At 35.1% G+C, this 13,614-nt stretch overlaps 2 protein-coding genes across 2 annotated transcripts; both read right to left on the minus strand.

Annotated features, from left to right (window-relative positions):
* Positions 1-700: 700 nt before the first annotated feature.
* Positions 701-4,228, minus strand: LOC105770283 (serine/threonine-protein kinase BSK5). Its single transcript, XM_012591409.2, has 10 exons — positions 3,888-4,228; positions 3,561-3,769; positions 3,313-3,448; positions 2,955-3,088; positions 2,739-2,844; positions 2,514-2,599; positions 2,181-2,369; positions 1,766-1,930; positions 1,314-1,427; positions 701-1,201 (listed from the first exon to the last, which is right to left on the minus strand). Exons 1-10 carry the CDS (start codon positions 3,967-3,969, stop codon positions 959-961), a joined length of 1,464 nt encoding a protein of 487 aa, XP_012446863.1. The 5' UTR covers positions 3,970-4,228; the 3' UTR covers positions 701-958.
* Positions 4,229-7,489: 3,261 nt separating this feature from the next.
* LOC105769468 (uncharacterized) lies at positions 7,490-12,390 on the minus strand. The gene is made up of 3 exons (XM_012590124.2): positions 12,040-12,390; positions 8,196-10,785; positions 7,490-8,096 (listed from the first exon to the last, which is right to left on the minus strand). The coding sequence occupies exons 2-3, from the start codon at positions 10,641-10,643 to the stop codon at positions 7,800-7,802; spliced, it is 2,745 nt and encodes a 914-aa protein (XP_012445578.1). The 5' UTR covers positions 10,644-10,785; positions 12,040-12,390; the 3' UTR covers positions 7,490-7,799.
* Positions 12,391-13,614: the final 1,224 nt, after the last annotated feature.

A 13,614-nucleotide genomic window follows, 5' to 3' on the forward strand; every position in this document is an offset into this window, starting at 1 on the left:
ATTATACGTAAATTGTAGATTGTCTTTATTTTAATTTGGTCAATTTAAGCATATAAATTGGTAACTTTTAGTTATCTATTTTTCAAAATTTAAAATTCAAGACCCAAATTGTAGCAATTAAAACTGTTTGAGTAAGTTTTGTATTTGGCTTGCTCGGCGTAAAGTTCACAATTTAATTTACATTTTTAATTTGATCATTCTTAACTATATAAAATTTTTTTATTTTAAAATTTCAATCTTTATATAAACAAGAACTTTTAAATTAATTAGCTTTTTTTCTTTTGTAAATAATACATTAAAAGGCAAACTAACATGTTATTAGGCATGATATATTTGTTTCATTATTAATAAAATTTCAAACTTGTTAAAATTTTAAATTTTGAAAAATATAAAAATTAAAAATTGAGCCACAATGTATGCATATTATAGAGGCTAAAGCAAAATAAAACGTATAAAATTTAGATAAAAAATGAAATAATGACATGATATGAGCACAAAATATGAGTATTGGGAAGTTTACATATGAAGGATTAAATTGATCTTTCAAACATTTCATGAAGTTCCTATTGTGTTCAAAATTATTATGTGGAATTGAATTATACCTAACTGGTGAAGTTCATGTATCACTAAACTTCCCTGCTAATGAAAATGGTCTTCAATTAATGTTTAATGAAATAATTAGAGAGAGAGGTGAGGCACATTTCCTTGAAGTCAAACTCAAAAAGAGAAAATGAAACATTCATTGTGGTTATCGTCTTAAAATAAAGTGTTGGGAATGCGTGAAATAAAAGACAACAAAACAAAACACCAAAACCAGACTATGAACGTTACAATTACTGTGGTGCTGAGATCACATTAACAATAGACCGAAGGGGTGGGGGGAAATATGACAGGAAGATACAAGATGAGCTATTTAGAAGTTAAAAAGGCAAAAAAAAAAAAAAAAGGGTATGAGCTTTCAGTTTCTATGTTTTTTGGCTTCCAAGTTCGTACCATCTTTCAGGGTTTCCTGTGCATCGTTGTCCATCCCAAGGCTAAACAGGGCGGCAGCTTGGAGATAAAATGCTGTCGGCCACTCTGGAGATATTACCTGTGCTTGCATAGCATCTCCAAGTGCTTCTTGTGCCATGTTGTTCATCAAGTAGCATAAGCAGCGTCTAGCAAACACGGTTGGTGATATCATCGTGCCCCCATCAATGAACTATACACAAAAGGCAAATTAAATTAAACCACCATTAACCTTATTATGGGTTGAAATCTTATCTCGAGGTACCGAGGAATTTGATTGGGCATTGCCAAAACAAAAGGCTTACATGAGTGTAGCATTCAATGGCTGTTCCAAAATCTTTTGCTCGGAAAGCAGTATCTCCACGTTTTTTGGAATTCAGAGTCTCCTGTATTTGATCTGTCCACATTTGGAAAGAAAGCTAGAAGCAGCAAAATTCAACACCAGTTAGCATAAAGAATTTCAAAAGATGATCCACGTCACAAGTTTTGCTGAGATGATGTACTAGGGAAGTAATCAAAGCATTTCTGTTCTTATAGCAGGGTTCGAACAATGAAGATGTACTAGGAAACATGATTTTCATGTGGTTGATGTCTAATTAACTTGCTAGTATTTCTTGAAAATGCACCAATGATGCTATCAGCTAGCTTTTGTTCTAGACCACCAAAGCAACGTTAAGGCCTTCTTTTGAATCTATACATGTAATTTTTTTTTTTCATTTTAAGATTTGAATCAATATAAAATGTAAAGATTGCTGACCTCATTTGCAATCCCCTCATCATCTTTGTATCCAATCTTCTCTAATATTTCATGTATTGCAGTAAGATCCATTCTTGAGCAGGCTTCTCCCAAAGGTGTTAGTACCATTGTTTGCTTTGAAGATGCCATTCCATGTGGAATGCCCATCAAAACATGTGATGGTACCTGTTAAATAAGGGGAAGTAAAAAAGGTAACAATTCAGCGCTCAATGTTTCAGGAAATTAAATAAAAATTTCAAGCTATTAGTAAGTTCCATACAAAATTACAATGTTCTGATCAGTCGCAGAAATTCAATTCTTGGCAAAATCTAGAAGAGATAACTAACAAGGTACTAATATTTTTTGTATAGACTTTCTAAAATAACAGTTGAAGATAAGAAAATAGACACTATAGTGGAGAAAAATGCGAGTATACCTCAGTTTCTTTCTGAAGTGGGGTAAGAGCAGTTACAAGAGACTTCACATTTGGCCTCTCACGAGGTTCATACTGCAAACAGCGTGAAGCTAACCGCACTAACTCAGTTCCATCATCATTTGAAAATTGACCCTCCAGGCATGAGTCCATCAGCATCAAAAAGTTTTTTCCCCGTATTAGGTCCAGTGCCTGCAACATGATAACAATCCAACATTAAGCATTTAAATTATCTCCTAAGGCATGCTATGATGCAGTTTAGATACCTACAATTTGAATAATTTACTAAATTTCAGCGAGAAAATATCTCAAACAAGAGAAGAAAAGAGAACTCACATGGCTTGGTGGTATATGCTTGCCACTGAGAAGATCAAGCAAAAGGGTGCCAAAACTGTAAACCACACTCTCCGGGATAACCCTTCCTGCCATGTTAAGGTGTCTATATTAGCTCGGCCAAAGAGACATCAATATATGTATATATACTTCATACTATAGAAAGAGTGTTGCATTGCAATCTGTGTGAGAGTTCCGTAGACTTTATGTATTAGCATGGTACTTTACCTGTCCTTAGGTATTCTGGAGGGGTGAAAGCCAAGTTTGTACTATAACTTTTTCCATCTCTGCTGTTCTTCATAAGGCCAAAGCTAGAGAGTCTGGGATTACCATCCTATCAAGAAGTAACCCATCGCTTTAAGCAATAAAACATGAATCTAAAAGCCAATGTATGCAGTATGATACTAGGTTCAAATATGGATGGTCTAAAGATTAAGATATTACCTGATCAAACAAGATTCTATAAGCATTAAGGTCATGGTATAACGCTCTCCCTCTATTACTGCAATATTCAAGTGCCTGTGCTAGATATAGTGCCACTCTCAGCCTCATCGGCCATTTCATATGCTGATTTTCCCCTATACCATTTCAACAGAATACAGAACATATAGCATAATTAGTAAGATTTCAATTACCCGCGTATTTAATCTATATATTGAAGGAAATGAAGATTCTATAAGACTGATGCTGGTTTGATAGACTATAATAAAATCAAACCATAGATTATAGATTATATGTACATATAAACTATAGTGTGAAATACGAATAGGGGAAGAAAGCTAAAGGCAAGAGTGAAAATTACAGTGGAAAAGATGCTTAGAGAGAGTCTCATTAGGCATAAACTCAGCTACTAACAATCTCTCATCTCCTTCACAGCAACAACCAATCAAATTGGCCAACCGATCGCTTCTTAACTGCCCAACTGCTCTCGCTTCTTCCTATAAACCCCCCCCCCCCAAAAAAAAAAGAGAAAAGAAAAACTCAATAATCTCAAATCAACCAAAAATAAAAATAAATTGCAGTGAAGGACAAGTCAATGTATATATATACGAGGAACTGTCGAGGATCAGGCCAAGCCGATCTGTTGAAGCGTTTAACAGCAATCAAGCGATCCTCGTCGAGGGTCCCTCGGTAAACTACATTGGGAGCTTTTTCTCCATGCTCCGATACAATGTTGTCCGTAGAGAAACCTGCTGTGGCAGCTCTTAATTGGTCCAACCTGTACTCGCTGAATCCAGGTAACGCTTCCTCCCCATTCTCTGATGTAAGGAAATCAAATAAGATTTTAACATTTATGTAAAAAAGAAGAGGCAAGGAAAATTTTGTACAGTGTAAAAATTTCCTGAGAAAGTCATGGAAACAAGTCAACTAACTAACCGAGATCGGAGGAGTCGTTGAGGTTTGACTTGAGATTTGACGGCCACCAGCAAAGTGAAAGTTTGGAGCAACGAGCTCCCATTGGCTTAAACTTCAAATTTTCAACCTAACTCTCAAAAAAAAAAAAAGTTGCTTCTTTTCGCCTTTCTTTGCTTTGAGCGAGACGGAATTTGAGTGAAGGACAGGTAGAAGAATGCTACTACTAGTCTAGTAGTAAACAGGCGAGAGGAATAGTTGTGTTTGGGAAGCGAGAAAGTAAGAGAAAACAATTTTTAAAAAAAGAAATTAAAAAAAGCTTTTAACTTTTTGGATCCAAGGTTTCTTCTTCGCTTTCACATTTTTTTTCCTTTTTCACCACCTCATCATTCTCTCGTTTCCTTACATTTTACATTTCTTATTTTTTCGTTTTCAAGTAAAAAATTTCCCTTTTTCCCCCTTAATTTTAAACCCAGTCCTTGTTTATCGCGTGGATTACACGCTCCAATGAAATTGATAACTGTGAGACTGTGTTTGGAAAAACTAAGTGAAGGGGAGAGTGAGTGAGAGTAGAGTAATTAGGGGAGTCAAAGTCAAAGAAGAGAATTAAAAAAATAAAAACAAACATTTATTTATGTTTTAGATAAATCTCTGTAATAATAATAATAATAAGAGAGTTTATGAACATTTAATTTCACTAAATAAAGTAGTTTATCAAATATAACAATCTTAATACTTATCCAGATGAGGTGGTTTTAAGAAAGCTATGTCCTTTTCAGAAAATCCAACAGATATTTCTTTTTAAATAACAATTAATTTGTGATAATTACAGGTGTTAAATCATTTTAGGAAAATAGAAGGTCGGATTAAAAGCTGGAAATTCCTTCGCCTTTTATGATGTTGATATCAAACATTAGATATGGTTTGTTGGTCCCCCTCATCATTTATGCCATTTTTTTCACTTCTATTTTCTACTATATAATTATTATTTGTTTATTCAACATTCATATGGAATCCAAATCTTACTTTATTATTAAAAAAATTGATATGGATATTGTTGTTAATATAAACATACATAAGTTCAAGTGCGCTTTATTATCCTACGGTTATGCAATTTTAATCTACTAAACTAATGCCATTATGTTTGTGTGTGTGTTGGACATTTTAAAGTGATGAATAGAAAAATGAAATGATGAGTGATATAAGTAAGGGCTTGAAATTGAAGCAAAAATGAATAGAATAATGGGCATAGCTGGGTCCTTGCTATAAAAGTATGGAGTCTAGAAATTGTGTGTGCTTTTCCATGTTTAATTACGAGATTAGATATAATAATAACATCAAATGAGCTCAAGGAATTCAGGTAAACCTTTTTTTCCTTTTTGCAGATTATGTTTAAAATATTAAAAGCAACTTTTAAAGGAAAAACGGAGCCCCAAATGTCTATTAATGACCACACTCTGCCACTTTTTTTCATAACAACTATACTTTCAACCCAAGTTGTTTATTTCTATACCTAAACCTTTGAATCTTACTCAATAAATAAAATATTCATTACTAACTCTCTAATTTAATATTAAAACATTTTGAGCAAGCAAATATGAAAATTGATTTCATTTTCTTATCTGGTTAAGAGTTTGATCTCGTTTATAAACGAAAATGAAGTCAATCATTTACTTCTTTAAAGAAATATCTATATCTTGGTTAAAAACCAAAGAAAGAAAGATTGTAGTCCAACAGATATACAAAAGTAGAAACCATTATATAAGAAAGAAAAGCCCACATGGGGCAGCGAGCAAAGGTAGCTTGGCAATGGGCAGAACCTAAAATATTAAAAATAAGTTGATCTCTTTTTGTTCTGCTAAAATTTCATCACAGACACAAAAGATCCTCCCTCAGGATTTGTTTGGCAACTTACCAACAGTGTTGAACATGGTGGTTTTTCTTGGAGTTGGGAAGCATGAGAGCTGTGCTCCCTTTTAACCTTTGATGCTGTAATCTTCAACCTTAATTTTTTTAAAACGAAAGGAAACTTATGTTTTATTCATAGGCTAGGACCACTTCAAAAACATGTTCAACAGTGGAACATGAGTCATCAAAAGAACCAACATGAAAATGAGAAAACAAAAACAAGAGCAGGTCTTAAATATAAAAACCAATTGGATTAAACCCGAGATTTTATTTTTTATATGAAATATTTTAAGGTAAGTAATCTCTGCTGGGTGATTGCTAAGGGCTAAAGCCACAGTGTAAAATGTTGTGAACTTGGTGCAAACAGCTTTAGCACAGGCTTTTTAGGCTGCACTTGGACTAAAAACACAATTTCAGAGAGAAAAGTGCATGCAAACTGCAACTATCTCTTAAGGGAAAATAAAACTTTTTGACAATGGCAGGGGAAGCAAATCAGATATCTTAGCAGCAACCAAGATTGGATCAAAAAAGGAAGGGAAACAGTAGCTTTGATGGTGAGAGGTACTAAGAAAAGCATGTGATATAACAAGTGTTGTCTCCAATTTCATATCCTTACAGAAAATGAATGTACAAACTTCTTCTTTTAGAAAACAACTAATAATAATGTAATTGTAAAAGTAAAGGGTGGTGGTGGCAATGGTGGGACATCAGACAAAGAAGCATTGTTCGATTGAATCATTGGTACATGCCAGCTTCCTATTTGCCAAAAAAGAAACCCATCTCACATGCACCCTAATCTTGTCACTGTGCTCAAAAAGTTTTAAAGCCCTGAATTTGGCCTTCAAAGTACCATGGCCCCTAAAATTTTCCAGCTTTATTCAATTTATTATCGATTCTCTGGATTCATCTTCGAACATGATAATCTGATGGGGGGATATAAGTGGTTTCTGCTTTTCCTCTGTAAGTACGCAGGTATACACTACTTTACCACCAATTACAATAATCTGGTTCATTGATGTATACTCAATTCTTTGATCGAATTTGAAATAACTAAGAGCGCAAATCATAATTGAGAAAACTTGAATCAATTTCAATTCAGTAATTGATAAAAGAGACGAGAATATGTTGTTTTTGGTGTTTTAAATATGTTACATTAAAGCTATATTCAGCTTGTGCTGACGATTTGATATTTTATCAGTGTACCTAATTGAAACTTTTGTGATAAATCTTAACCAATTTTTGCTTATGCTACGAAGCCTGACAAGTTGTTGCTGAAATTTTAATCGCCAAAGAATTACCCATTAAGTAATTTCTGGTTTAGAACAGAAATTTAAAGAATAAATAAATAAAAAGAAAAAATAAATAAAAAGTTCTGGTTCTTGCCTTCCTTATTTCAAGTGGCCATGATTTTTTATTTTTATATATTTTTCACTAATTTACATCGTTGGGTAAGAGTTAAAGAAATTGGCCTTGAAAAAGAGTAATTATCATTTAATTAATTTCTGTGTCTTTCCTTTTCATTTTCCCTCGACCAAACTATTATTGTACAAGACCACAAGAAAACAACAGCTCCACTAGAATAGCCCAGAAACATAAAAAGGGTTTTTTCAATAGCAGTTCTATAAATGGAGAACTTACCTTGTCCTAGAGTTTGATTCTTGAGACATCTACTGATAAATGCACCATAAGTACTATCCAAGCATGTTGACGTTCAAGGGTTAGGAGAAAAGCAGATATAATAATCACTTGATTTTATATGCACACTTACATTCATCAAAATACTTTGCTCATACTACAGCTGATATTGCTTCTGTTAAATAAGTAATATCAAACTACTAATATCCAAAGCTCGCAGGGGGTCCCAACTATTACAAGCAAGCCTTGTTCATCATTTCTTATTCTCCATTGGGCGACACTTAACCTTACAGGTGATGGAGATCTCGCTGAGCATTACCCAACCAACAAACCAGAAATTATATATATAATTGTATCTTTCACTTAATTACATCATATCATTGGTAGTGTGAATTAAACCCTTCCAACTGGGGAAACGGGGGGATATTGCACATATCTAGCAGCAGTCTCACCTTGCAGAGGATTAGGGGCATTTATTCTCTCATTTAATATGGTTTCCCCCAAAGTTCTTTCTTGAGAAGACGTAAATGGTTCTGATTCTGAAAGCTCACAGTGTTTCCTACTATCCCAGACTGCTATACAAATGGAGAATGCTTGCATATGTGAAAGAGAAGAATTGAACTCAACTGAATAGATCCCATCTCTGAAAGGGGCCAAGCTGAAAAACGGCTTCTTGTCTTGCTCTCCTCCCTGTTAGTTATTATTAGAACATAAAGAGAAGTCAGCTGACATTTTCAATAAAATACAGTGTCTATTTTAGTTTACTTGACACAAGATCTATGATCGTACCTGAAAGAAAAGTTCAAACTGATTAGAGACTGGAGAACTTTTCAACGAACCAGACCACTGGCTGAATTGGCTCTTATTAGAAAGAATCCGAAGTTTGCAACCTAAATCCCAACCACCACAGTCACATGCTCCACCTGATTTCCATCGTTGGATCAGTGATGAAGGTTCTCCTTTATTTGGCAGGCTGTGTACACCACTTGGAAGTATGACCGTAGGACTAATGTCTTCACTGCCCATAAATGGACACTTTTTCCCAGAATCAAAATCAGGTTTCGCCTCTGGCAGACACTCTTTCAATGGAGCCTCATGCAAGTTATTACGCTTATCAATCAGATACCCATCTCTGATTGAGCTTCTTTTGTTCCTTTTTGGGATCTTGACAACAATAGCTGCCTGCTCTTCGTTTGGCTGGAAATCTGATGCTTGTGGATTTCCCTGTCCTACATCCAAGGTAAGAAGAACAAATTCTCTGATGCTAAACTGATCCACATATGGCCTGGACAAATGAGAAAACTCTGAACCAGAGACCTTCATCTGGGCAACAACATTTGGGACATAATCCTGACCTTTGCCTTTGCCCTGATTTATCCACCGTCCATTCTTTTTCCTGATTTCTTGAATGGCAAAGAATGTGTAAATGCACCCATAATCACCCTTCCCTGAGGCACTCAGCATCTTCACTGTAGCTGCAAGAATGTTACTCTCATTATCCACAGCAAATGTGAACAAAGGCAACCCATTCTTAACTTGAACTCTGAGAAGAGCTTGAACTGGTGAAGATTCATTCTTTTTGCTTTGCGCCGAATCATTTGCATTGTTTGCGCAATGGCTGGCTGTGTCTGATTTCACTTTGGCCGACTGCATGGACAAGGCTGAATGTCTTAGCTGTTCTGATGATTTACAAGCGCTTTCTGCTAATATTGAGTCCTGTAATTGGTTGGTAAAATTGCGACAGTTAACTGCCTTCGGTTTCAGAAGTGGGTCTAATAGTCTTCTCAAAGGGCTGGACCTGGCTCTGCTTTTAGCATTGAGCTTGTCACTACAAGAAGTATCAACACCAGAAGAAACAGGATTCTGTAAATCAGATTTTACAGAACTACAAGTTAAGCCTGCCTGAGGTATAGAAGAACCCTCTTTAGGCCCAGAAATTTTGCCTGTCTTGCCCATGCTGAAGCTAAAACGACGGAAAGGTGAAGTGCTTCGTACTTTTTCAGAAGCAACCTTGCTTCCTTTCAGGTCTGATCCTCTGCAAGCCTTATTTGCAGAAGTCCTTACCAACGTTGCATTTGGCTTTCTCTCCTCTAGATTTCTGCTTACGGAAGAATTACTTTCAATCCTTGTCGCACGAGGCACAGAACGAGATCTTTCTGATATTACGTTGTTACCATTTGCATCTAAACCTGTCACTTTAATCTGGGAATGTCTACTGCCATCAAGCTCACAAGGCAATAGGCCTGAAAGATGGAAATTGGAGCTGACTGCTGCATGATGGACCTCTTTAGATGTTTGGAGGAATGTCCTCTGACTAGGTTCTGCTCCTTTTTTACTTGAATTCATTGTTAAATTAGAAAGATTGCCTGCTCCTGAATGATTCGTTTTGGGCAAATCTCTTGGCAAAAGGAAGACAACTGCATTTCCTTTTTCAGCAACATCTAGTTTAGCCCCAATTGGAAGAACTTCTTGTAACTTCTCAGCTTTCTTCATAACTTCACCAACTTGGTTCTTCATTTTCACCTTGTCATATGATGCCACATTATCTTTTACCCCATTTGGCACAGTTGAACCCGCTGAATCAATCTTTGGGACCATTTCTCTTCTCATGCATTTTTCAAGCTTGAATCGTGGATTAGTCTTGCAAAAAGATTTATCTTCTCTCAGGAACTTTCCCCGAGCATTGAAGCTGCTGCTCTCAGAAGCCTTGGGATCTTGAAACTTTCCAGCAGTTTCCCTGGTAGGTTTGTCAAATGGCAAATGGCCTTCTGCGGAGACTGACATCAGATGAGATTGCAGTGAAGGCCGTCGTAACCTTTGACGGGCAGGAGATAAACTATGACCTATGCTGGAAAGTGCTGATGATTCATCTGTAGAAAACGAGGAAGATGTGTTGCTGCTGGGGGAAGAGATACTACTTCTATGTAAGATCTGTTTATGGCTACATTGCCATTTTTCAAGGCGCCCCCACTCAAGGACCCCAACATTTAAAACTTTTTCTTGGGGCTTAACTCCTCTCTCCAGGTAACTTGGTAGCTTTGACATATACTTCACAAGCTCATCTTCTTCATTTGTCTTGATATCAGCATTTTGTTTTTTGTACTTCAATGAAGATTCAACTGACACCCCTTTTCCACCGTCAGCAATCTTTTGATGAAGATCAGCATATGACAAATTAGGCTTTTCAGGTTTAAACCTGGCTTGCATGTTGGCCCTATAGCTAGCTTGGGGCAACATTGTCTTCACAGAAATTCCAAAGGATTAAATCTCTTAAATTTCACTTGAGCTCTAAATGGCGTTCCATAGGTTGGATAGGTCTTAATCACTCCAGATCCTTTTAGCTGAACACTTTTGACTCCTTTCACATTGATGCAGGCACCTGTGGAGATGAAAATAAGCATTGGAAAACAATGTTACAATCATATCAGAAACTGAAAACAACAAGTGTATCACATGCATAGTAGCATAAGGTTCTCGAAACAAGTGAGAGCTTATGATTCGGCAATTGGAGCAAACAAGAGAACACAATTCCTATAGCGGCAAGCATTGATTCATTTAAGTCTTAACCAATGGTGACGTTGTGAGATATCCCATTAAGCAAAAATCCCAATTGTATCAAACTTAGAGATGGTCATCTTCATGTGACAAAGGCTTGAGGGGTCTGCGAATGCTCAAAGAGGACGATACTTTTGATATAAGTGCACATGAGGTGACAACCAAATCCCCATACGTAAGGTGATGCAAGGGAAACATCCCAATCCCAATCATTATCATTACGAAATTAAAAATTGCAACAACGAACCAATCAAATCATAAACTTGCTTCACAAGTAATATCTTTTATAAAGTAAGCAATAAGCAGTGTAGTTCTAAAATTTACTACTAATTTTAAGTGAAATTCAACTATGCTCGGGAGCAGCGTTAAATCGATTGCGAAATTCCATGATTCCTAACTAAAACGTAAAAGCCATGAATTCTTTTTTCTTCAGAATTTTCCAGATTATCTAGTTAGTACTAATTCTCAATAAACACAGCTCAAAAGCCTCAAATCACTTCCAAAGTAACAAGTTTACTGCAAAATACACCTCAATTGAAAATTTTCCGCTTACAGTTTCCAAAATAGTAAAAGAAATGAAAATTCTAAACTTTTTCAGAACTCACAAGTTAACAAAATTAATAGAATATGGGTAAGACGAGATTGAAAACGAAACCAGAGAACCTTGATATATAGTTAGTATAGAAATCGAGAGTGAGTGGTTCCAGAAGAACAAACAAAACAAAAGATAATGAAAGCTATCCTTCGGATAATGTACATATGATGAGTCATCATCAAAATTCAAATCCGGTTAAGTTCAATGGAAACGACAAGATCGCCTTAAGCTTAAGCAAAACAACGGGCGCAATCATTTTTCTTTTCAAATTTCAAAACAGTAAAAGCCTCGTTTACTCCATCAAATTATTAAAACACAAAATCTTCTCCTTTTTTTGGAGAAGTACAATTCACGTCATAGTTCCAGTGCTTATAAAAATTAGATTGCAGACGTGAGAGGGAGAAAAAAAGAAACAAACCCTTGTTGAAGTTTCAAGCATTCAAAACTTTCTAGTCAGAGTGAGTGTGAGAGGAAGAAACTTACCAGTCTGAAAACAGGAAATGCAGAACGAAACGGGCCGTCAGTAACGGAAAACGTGAAGGCCTCGAGGAAGAAGAAGGAGAACCTCGTTCGGCAGCACATTGAACAGTGAAATACGAAGAAAACTAACGAAATAACAGAGGATCAGAGGTGAAAATCATTAAACGCTTAGAGCAATGATGAATCTCCTCGTTAAAAAAAAGAGCTTTAAAGCAACAAATCCCAAATCCTTTTTAGCTTTTCAGGTAACAAAAAGCTCAAAGTCGCAGCCAAGAGAGAGAAAGAGAAAGGCCTTATGAAGTGTGAACGAAAGCTAAAATGATAGAAATTTTTTAATTGTTTTTTTTTATTTAATTGCTGGAGCTCATTTATTTATTTATTTCTCCTTTTCCTTTTCCTTTTGTTGTTTTCGGTTTTTGTTCTGCATGAAGTGATTGAGTCAAAGTGAGAGGGCAGAGAGTTAGGGGAGGGAATTGTTTGTATTAGGGTTTATCGAAAGTTAAGTCCTCTTCATTTGATCGGACGGTTGAAAATAAAAGATTTTAGGAACAATTGTCAATTCAGCTGATCAGACCAGAAAGACCGGGGGTGGAGAAGGTCATGTACGGTGGTCCCTACTTTACAGAGTGTATTATATAAAAATATTCATCTTTTTGGTGCACAATATAAAAACCTATATTATTATTTAACTTTTTTACTGAATTATTATCGTAAGTCAACAATAGTTTAATTGATAATTTGATCAAAAACCTCATTTATTTTAAAATAATAAATATTACTATAAATAAACTTTAGGGCTAAATCACTATATAAGACTTAAACTTGATAATTTTGAGGTCTAAATTTATTTTATACAAATCAAACCCTGAATTTGATAATTATTCTTAAATTTCAAGATTTTCAAGGACTAATATGGATAAAAGAAAGTCAAATCTTAATATGAGAATATTTGTCAAATTCAGGAACAAAAAATTTTGAGCCCCAATAAGAGAAGAGTTGTCAAGTTTAAACCCTTAACCCTAGATTTTGAAAAATAATTGCATAATAATTGTATTATAATTTAAAAATAAAAACTCGTTTATTTTATTCAAGATACTGTGATTTCTTCATGATTCTCCCACTTGTCTTTTGGATTTGGATAAAGAAATGTAAACAAATATTAATAGAAGAGTTGATAATAAATTCTAATTTAATTAAAGTGAATATAAAAGTAATTAGTTTGAATAAATAAGGCAATAATATGAAATAAATAAATAAATAGGTTTTGAAGTCATTGAAACATTTTAAAGCGCGAAAAAAAGTGGGAGTTCCTTTTTAGAAATATTGCATGGGATTCCCTGTAAATGAAGCCCCAATACTCACTATGAATGTTAATTATAATTTGAAACATGCAAATATCATTCACTTTATTCATGCCATACTATGATTATCTACAAGAAAGAAAAAGATGCCATGCTTTTGATCCCGCGCCTGTTTTCAAAAGTCTCCACTTCCGCTCCCAAGCTTAAAGTAGTAAAAAGGAATATGCAAGAATATACATGTACATGAATTATTAATATATTATTATTTAAAAAAGAC

Source organism: Gossypium raimondii, chromosome 5 (genome assembly GCF_025698545.1).
Source record: "Gossypium raimondii isolate GPD5lz chromosome 5, ASM2569854v1, whole genome shotgun sequence".
Lineage (NCBI taxonomy): Eukaryota > Viridiplantae > Streptophyta > Magnoliopsida > Malvales > Malvaceae > Gossypium > Gossypium raimondii.